Here is an 8,870-nt window from a genome sequence, read left to right as displayed (position 1 = left end):
TTTAAGAGGGACTAAATTTCAAGAGTTAAAACTGTGTTTAAATTTAAAAGACTAAAATCAAAATAGACCCAAATTTCAGTGATCAAAATTTATATAAACCAATTTTTAAATTAACGAGTTTTTCACCAAAGGAAAAAAGTAATATTCCATATAAATGATTAAAAATAATATTTTAACTATTAATAAATTGTTAGTTGAGACGGTAAGCATTTTGAGAAAAACAAAAAACAAAATAGATGACTTGGTAAGCCATCTCAACCGAACTAATACGCATCTATTTATTATAAATATTTAACAAGTATACTTATTTTTAATATGCTCTTACCTATAAGTAGGTAAATAAAAGAGAGTAATAATAAAAAAATAATGAAAGAGAATGTCAGGAAAAATTAATTAAGAGTAGTCATCTAGCTCCTCTTATTTGGGACTACAATGAGTATAAAATACAAAATTAATTTAATATCCTCTATATTATTTATAAATTACTGACAACGTAATTTAAATCAAATTTCATAGAACATATAAAAATACATATGTGGTTTGTTTTAATTAAATAAAGACAGCATGGAAATAATCACGAGTTATATTTTACTCTAATTATACGCTTTATACACACACACATGATTGCTTTGTATTGTTTTTGCTAAGTTGTCAGAGAAACACATCAGTTCTCATCACAAATCCCTCCTCTGTTTTGTGTTCTATTATTCTTTTTATTAAGTTTAATCACATGAGATCCATAGTTTCTTGAATTCTATATAAACTAAAGGCATCCCCATTGCTCTGTGCGTTGCATGGATGTTTCATATCCAGCACATAAAATTATAAATATTGTTGGGCAAAAAAAAAAAAAGAGGATAAAATTAGTATATTGATGTATTGTCCTCTAAGTAAATTTAAAAATGGCTGATATAATGGAGGAGACAATTTTATGTACTAACAAAAACAAGTGTCAATAAATATATTAACAAATACAATGCCGCAGGATAATTGAACTAAGCTGGTTAGTAATTAAAAATAAAAAAGAAAAATCTCTTGAATAAAGCTGGGAGTACAATCAATAAGCTAGCTTGTAAGCCTGCTTATATATATATATATATATATATATATATATGTATAAAATATTTTCTTGACACTTTCGATATTAGAGATATTTGTTCTTTGTGCTATATTCTTATTTATTCTTTGGTGAATTAAAATTTGGACCTTTGATATTACAACTTATAAAACTAAAAGGAAGAAATCATGCGAGCTTATGGTCCAGGCCAACTATAAGTTTGTATGCGAAGAGATGAGCTTTAACAACTTAGCTTCATGAACAGAAATGGCTTACTAAGCACTCTTCCGGTCCTTAATATAGGACCCAATTAGTGAGTTGGTTTTGGTTCTAAATATAAGATTTATTTCTCATATTTATCAATTTTCACTAAATTACCCCTATGGATACTCTTTAACCATAATCAAGTAGAAGAGGAAGATGAGATATTAAGAAAGATGATTATGGTATTTTAGGAAAAACGCGTCACATTTCTTATAATTAACTTTATCCCTATGGATACTCTTCAACCATAATCAAGTAGAAGAGGAAGATGAGATATTAAGAAAGATGATTATGGTATTTTAAGACATTAGAAAAATGAAGCAGGACATCAGCGTCCGTCGCCATCAAAACGACAAGAGAGTCGTGAGGTGGGTGCAGCAGAAGTGAGAACACAGCAGCACAGAGCACAAAACGACAGAGTGCCTCTCCATGTCGTTCATCCCCCTACGCAAACTAAAGCCAAATCATTCACGTTAACTCCCTCTCACCTCTTATTATTATTATTATTTTTTTGACCTGACACCTCTTATTATTATGATTCATTTATATATATATATATATATATATATATATATATATGCGTGCGTATCCATTTATCAATATTGTTGTCGCCGTTTTTCATTTTCAATTCTTTCACGTTTTATTTTTTTATTCATAAATATCCAATTTTAATTGATCACTGGAGCATATGGAAACAATGGCAGAAGGTAGCGGTTGCCCAATAGTAATTCACATGACCTACCACGATGGTTTTTAATACTACCTCCGGTCCTAATTATAAGAGGTAATTGACTAATTTGAGGAGATTAAGAAAGTAAGTTGAGTTAGTTATTTGTCTTAAATAGGTATTGTCTTTCCTAAAATATCCTTGCTAATTAAGTGTATTGATTAGAACTATCATTACTAGAAGGGCTACTTTGGAAAAAAATATATAAATATGAGAGACAAAGTGGATTGGGGTCTTATATTTAGGATCAAAATAAAAGTCAAACAAGGTCTTATCTTAAGGACCGGAGGTAGTATAAGATTCTGTTTGACTTTTATTTTTCTATCAAATATAAGATTTTAATTTATTTTGTCTATCATATTTATTTATTTATTTTTAAATTAGTCCTTGTCATAATAGTAGTTCTAACCAATATACTTGATTAGGAGAGATATTTCAGAAAAGACAATACATATTTATTACAAATAATTAACTTCAATAATTTTTTTAATCTATTCAAATTAGTCAATTAATTCTTGTATTAAAGACTGATGGTAGTATATCATTGCATCCAGTTTTTAATATAAGACTTAATTAATTATTTTGAGAAAATTAAAAAAAGTTGCTAAATAGTTAATTATAACATATCCTAATGATTTTTCTAAAATACTTATGTCTATCATTAGATTATATATCAATTTACAAATAAGACATATTTTAGTTTAAAAAATGATAAATATAAATATTTTAAAGTAATCCAACAACTTCTTTAATTTCTCCAAGTCTTATATTAAGTACCAAAGATAGTATATTACACCTCTCTTTGGATTTTCTTTGTATTTCTTCTAATTGTAAAGGACTATGATGGCAAAAAAAAGTGTCAAGGAATATAAAGGAGGGTAAGAATATTTCTATGTATATAGCATTTTTAATATTATTTTTAAATTTTTAGTATGATTGGATTATGGGCCTGTGCTCTGTAAAAAGTTTAAAATAAATTATATTATTGATAATTTATAAATAATAATTTTTAACGTATTTCATATACTACACATAAATATGTAGATTATACCAATATATTATAAAAATTCTAACCTTGGCGTTTTCTAAATCGTATGTTGAGATTCCTTAAATTTACTGAAATATGAATAAAGTAATAATTTATATTTTTAAAAGAACCAAAGAAATTGTAATATTAGGATTCTTGTTGAATTACAGTCACACTCAGATCCTAAAAAAAGAATTTAATTAATTTAAAATTTATTGACGAGTAGATAATGATAAGTTTCAGAATAAGAAATGGTAACAATTTCAAACTAATCACTTCTCAATAGTATCTTTTGGTAATTAAATTTTTTTTTTTTTAAGATCTCTTTCATTCTTCCCCGTCGTTTCACGTGGAGTTCATTTTTGGGTAAAATAAATAAATTCAATTTATTTACTCCGGAGTTTATTTTTTCACGTGGAGTTTATCTTCTCCGGAGTTACACTTTACAACATTTTATTTATCTATTTTTCAGGCCGCTCCAGAATGATTGGCATTGCTGGTCAAAAAAGAAAGAAAGAATGATTGGCATTATTACAGATATTTTTCATTTTCATTGGAAAAATGTTTTCTTTCCCCTTGGTTCATAATGGTCTGCTTGGATTGAGTGAAAATGGGAGAGGAAGGAAAAGTGGGATAGAAAATGGGAGAGGAATGGACTTTTCCCTTGCTTGGATGAGAAAGAAAATAGGAGAGAAAAGAAAAGTGGAGAGAAAAATATGGTGGGTCCCATACCCCATTTTCCTCTCAAAATTTCTCTCCACAAGTGGAGAGATTTTCACCGCTTCGATTCATTTCCACATTGCCCCTCCCGCCAAGCTCGCATCGTTCGTCTTCTCTCCTGCGCCAAAAAGCTCTCACCGTCGCTGCTCCAGTAATCACATTCATCCAGTCGGCTGCATCTTCCCCCCCCCCCCACTTTTTTTTTAAAACTCTCAGGGGTAATTTCTCATGTTATTATGATCTTTAATTTTATTTGATTTTTATCATTTTATTAAAATATTACATAATGTATGAGTTATTTATTTCCTTTTATTTTAATTAAGTTCAAAAATTATTTCCTTTTTATTTTTACATAGAAAAATAATTTTTTGCTAAATTATTTAGTTTCTTGCCAATTAATTATAATAAGGGCATTTTAGTCATTCTGATATTTATACATTTTCTTTCCTTCCTGTTTTCTTTCACTCATCCAAGCAGGAAGAGTGATAATATTTTCCTTTCAGTTTTCTCTTCTCTTCATTTTCTTTCCTCCCAACTTTTCTTCTCATCCAAGCGGGGGGTAAAGGAAGTAGAACCTTCCAAGCAAAGGTAGGTGGACATATATCTCCCCACCTTCTCCTGAGTCTTCCAATAAATTTTTATGAACTTGAGCTCCTGGGGTACAGCAGAATCTCATGCTACTTTTTTCTTTAATTTGAAGGTATATTTTTTATTCTTTAGATCTCTTGTTGCTACTTGATACTGTGTCCGGTTAATCATTATGAATTTCGTTTGAAATTCGTCTGAAAGCTACGAATTGATGTATTGTTTCCTGATTCAGTATGGGTTGATTTCCGATAAAATTGGAACGATACAGTATCGCTTGAGTCTGTGATTATTTCTTTTTGTTCTTTTTACTTCCTTGATATAATTATTTGTATAGGGTCCTGAATTTCGTTGAGAAAAAGTTTTAAAGTATCTACTCTTGTAAATTGAGTTGAATTTGTTTTGATTCAGTTGCTATGGCTGTTTAATACAGAATACAGTTTTTGGGCATGGAAATTCTATCTTATGTTTCGGCACCATGTTGCTACGTAGTGAACTCAAAGTTGAAATTGAGTGAAAGGTGCATCAATTCCCGGCAATTAGGGTTTCCCACTGCTGGAAATCATGCAATCCATGATAATAACACCGTTTATAGATTCTATAACATTGAAAGAGGTCATAGGTTTTTGAATACTCTTAAAGGCTCTAAACGAAATAATTCCAAGGTTTATAGTGGAGGCTATGATGGTTTTGTGATTGATGGTGAAGGAGATGTAAGAGATATCTCAGGAATAGAACAACCTGCTACTAAGGTTCGCATTCCTGGTCTGCCAAATGAGCCAAAAGGGGAATCTGGTGCTGTGATAAGAAGTTGCTTTTGGGAGTGGAAGCCAAAGTTTAACGTGCACTATGAAAAGGCCGGGTGTGAAAATTTGGAATCCCCACAGATCCTCTTTCTTCCTGGTTTTGGTGTTGGTGCTTTCCATTACGAGAAACAAATGAAGGATTTGGGTCGTGATTTTAGAGTATGGGCACTGGATTTTCTTGGTCAAGGGATGTCACTGCCTTTTGAAGATCCCACACTACAGTCTAAAGCAGGGGCTGCATCTAATTGTAACAGTTCTTCGTGGGGTTTTGGGGATGAAACTGAACCATGGGCAGAAAAGCTTGTGTACTCCATGGATTTATGGCAGGATCAAGTTCGCTACTTCATAGAAAAGGTTTGTGTTATGTACACGATGGTTTCTTTGCTGCGTTCATGTTTTATTCGATGACAATAGAACTTTAGTTGTTCCAGCTAGTTTATTGTTTTGCAAACATTGATGAAAGTCATATCGTGCAAATGGCTTTGCTGCAAATCATACCAAGCTAATGGCTTTTCTTCATTATTTCTTTTTTGAAATTCCTTTCATTTCTTTATGTTTGAAGGACTACTTGTCAGACCTTATCTCGTGTTGATCAGTTATGACCTACTCTGCCACAACACCCGTCGAAATTGTGCCAAAAGTTAAGATTACCTAGTTATTGACTTTCATTTATATCGATGCTGTCATATCATTGGCACAATGTGCGTTGTCATTTGATTCAAATGGATTCTAATGTCTGAGTTACTTTTGAAGATTTTTGCAGCCATTTCTGTTATTTATTTTCCTCTGAGACTGCGTTCACTGAATATAGTAAATTTCCTATCTTGGTTGAATTGATATGGACATATAATGCTCTAATGTTTTGCACTACAGCATGGTTTGCTCAACTTTTCGCAGACTATAATAAATTTGTATAATTACTTCTCTAGCACTGCTTGTGTTTCTTCCAAGGCCTTGAAGTTAGTGCGGTAAGAATCTGCAGTCTCTTGATGACTAGCTTATAGGTTTATTTTTTATGTCCATGATTAATGTAATAAGTACGTAAAAGCTGATATTCTTCTTCAGTATCTTTATTACAAAAGTGATTTTAATCATCTTAATTACCCGTGGTGTTGATAAGTACAGATAACGAACCAAGTAAAGTTGGACCTTAGATGTTCTCTATAATTTTGCTTCGGTCTTAGTTATTTTTAATAATCTGCTTGTGGAAATTGATTCCATCAAATTAATTTTTGGGTATTGAAATGGCATGAATTGATTTTCAGGTAATTGGCGAACCAGTCTATATTGTGGGCAACTCATTGGGAGGATTTGTTGCGTTGTATTTTGCAGCATGTAATCCTCATTTAGTAAAGGGTGTCACATTACTCAATGCAACACCGTTTTGGGGGTTTTTGCCCAATCCTGTGAGAAATCCAGGAATTGCAAAATTATTTCCATGGGCAGGAACATTTCCTTTACCCCGACGTGTGAAGAGGCTGACAGAGTTGTTGTGAGTATCGCTTCACCTTATTCATTGCTTCATTCCTGTGCCTTTTTTTGAAGACTTGTTTTAGACTTCTTCAGAAATTAACTTCTAAGTTGCCGTGTTTCATGCTCAGAACCTTGATTTCCATTCACATATGAGGAACTTTTAATAGAAAAGTATTCTGAATGGTTTAGGAGTTCTTGTTTTTGAGCCAGAACAAGATTTTCTTTGTGTTGGAATCCTTTCCTCCATTTGAAACGTGCTTTTGAATTGGAAAATTGATCTTGTCTATCTTTAGGTGGGAGAAAATTAGTGATCCAAAAAGTATCGCTGAGATACTTAAGCAGGTTTATGCAGATCATTCAACAAAGGTAGATGATGTGTTTTTGCGAATAATTGAAACGACAAGGCATCCAGCTGCTGCTGCATCATTTGCTTCAATTATGTGCGCTCCTCAGGCGGAATTATCCTTCAATGAGGCATTATCTAGGTAGGTGTTGTTGCTATTCATTAAACTGCTCCATCTGCTCTTGATCATTATCATTATCTCTATTTTTGGTTCCAAAGATAAAGATTTCCAGGATGTTTGCATTTTAGATGCCAAGCCAACAATGTCTCGATCTGCCTCATGTATGGTAAAGAAGATCCCTGGGTGAGGCCAATTTGGGGCCTTCAGGTTAAAAAGAAGGTTCCTGAAGCTCCATATTATCAAATCAGCCCAGCCGGCCATTGTCCTCATGATGAAGTTCCAGAGGTACACCATTCCTCGCTAATTAGTTTGAAAGTGTTTTTCTTTTGCACATTCTATATAAGATAGGCAGATTGAGCCAATTATATAGAGATGCGTAAACATATCCTGCATACTTTTCTTTGGGACTCACCTTTGACATATTTATGTTTTTCTTCTTGATTGGTTCCTGTATTTGTATTCTGCTCTTGGTGATATTAATTTCCAATGTTCAACTTATACTTTCTGATTTCCCTATTTTGGGGACCTTGCTTATCTTTACATGAGAGAAAGGACTTGGGAGGAATGAAACTCATAGATATGCCCTGATCATCTGAATTAACAGGAAATCTACTCTTTGCTGGTTTTTCTGTTCTGTTAAGTTTTTGATGGGGTCATTCTTTGGTTAAGTAGTCTGGATGAGCAATAGTAGATGTAGGGGTTTATCAATTTTATGTGAGATAAAGCATGCATACAAAGAGTTTTGACAATGGCCTTGTAGCTTAGTGGCACGAGAAATCTTTTGTAAGTGGGAAGTTCCGTGTTCAATTCCACTTGTATCCTCAGGCAATTAGTACCTGTCTTTTTAAATTTTTTCTAAATAAAAAGAAAGAGTCGTGTGCTAATTGCTTTTGAGCTCAAAGTAGTCAAGTAGCCTAGCATGTAGAGTAGACTGGAATTGCCGAATTGGATGAAAAATATATATTCACAAGCTATCAAATTCTGTATAATACACGAGAAAACATGTCTAATGTTACACACAATTCCTCTCAGTTTTGTTCTTTAGGTGGTGGTCCTTCCTTATTTGCCTTTTTGTTTACCTAACCAAATAAATGCCATTATGAACAGGTCATAGATTTTTTACTACGTGGGTGGATAAAAAACCTGGAGTCTCAAGGTTCTTTCTCACTACCTCTGCTTGATGACTCAGACAACACAAAATCCACCATTGCTAAGGAGTTAGAATTTATCAGAGAAGGTTCAAAAAAATCAGTCATGGTTAGATATGTAGGTAATAATAGCAATTTCACACTCTGGGACAGGATCCGGTCTTACATCAATTCTCGGGCCAAGCTCAGGAACCTGTCACTCAAATCTCAGTGATACACAGTTTGAACTCTTCTGTGTATAAAAAGTGTATACTGATAGATCATACATCATAGGAACCCTTTAAAACATCAGTTAATTTGTAATCAGTTGTCCATATCGTGTATCAACCTTTACTGAAAGAAGAAAAGTTCTTTTTTGCAAAACTGAGCTCAAGTAGCTTGCTTCGGCCCCGTTCTCTTCAGTTACACGGTAGCAAGTCCCTAATTAACTTATTTTAAGCGATTTTTAAGTTGTTCAAGTTATATGAGAAGAGTTGATAAAAATGACCCTCAAAATGTTTAATCTATAAAACGTTTCGAGTCTGTAAAACTAAGGTACAACATTTTAAAAAATTGAAATTTTTTTTAAAGCTTTTCTCTACGTGAAAGGTTGCAGATTT

General features: G+C 32.6%; 1 protein-coding gene across 2 annotated transcripts; it reads left to right on the top strand.

Moving 5' to 3' along the window:
- The first annotated feature begins 4,376 nt into the window (after positions 1 to 4,376).
- On the top strand, positions 4,377 to 8,634 carry LOC114719262 (pheophytinase, chloroplastic). 2 transcript variants are annotated; one of them, XM_028904734.1, is made up of 7 exons: positions 4,377 to 4,495; positions 4,814 to 5,540; positions 6,452 to 6,678; positions 6,953 to 7,144; positions 7,252 to 7,408; positions 8,231 to 8,489; positions 8,535 to 8,634. In XM_028904734.1, the coding sequence occupies exons 2-6, from the start codon at positions 4,830 to 4,832 to the stop codon at positions 8,483 to 8,485; spliced, it is 1,542 nt and encodes a 513-aa protein (XP_028760567.1). In that variant the 5' UTR covers positions 4,377 to 4,495; positions 4,814 to 4,829; the 3' UTR covers positions 8,486 to 8,489; positions 8,535 to 8,634. The 2 variants fall into 2 exon arrangements, with proteins under 2 accessions (XP_028760567.1, XP_028760566.1); XM_028904733.1 differs by having other exon boundaries at positions 8,231 to 8,634.
- The last annotated feature ends 236 nt before the right edge of the window (positions 8,635 to 8,870 follow it).

Source organism: Neltuma alba, unplaced genomic scaffold, assembly GCF_004799145.2.
Source record: "Neltuma alba isolate B1F8T4 unplaced genomic scaffold, ASM479914v2 tig00011900_pilon, whole genome shotgun sequence".
NCBI classification, from domain to species: Eukaryota; Viridiplantae; Streptophyta; class Magnoliopsida; order Fabales; family Fabaceae; genus Neltuma; species Neltuma alba.
Note: the sequence above shows the minus strand (reverse complement) of the source record. Positions and strands in the feature narration are given on the sequence as shown.

What these genes read in the sequence shown, in the direction of transcription:
- LOC114719262 (XM_028904734.1), top strand. Translation starts at nt 4,830, where the DNA reads ATGGAAATTCTATCTTATGTTTCGGCACCATGTTGCTACGTAGTGAAC. An exon ending in TTCGCTACTTCATAGAAAAG is followed by an intron (nt 5,541 to 6,451) that starts GTTTGTGTTATG and finishes ATTGATTTTCAG; the next exon opens with GTAATTGGCGAACCAGTCTA. An exon ending in CTCATGATGAAGTTCCAGAG is followed by an intron (nt 7,409 to 8,230) that starts GTACACCATTCC and finishes CATTATGAACAG; the next exon opens with GTCATAGATTTTTTACTACG.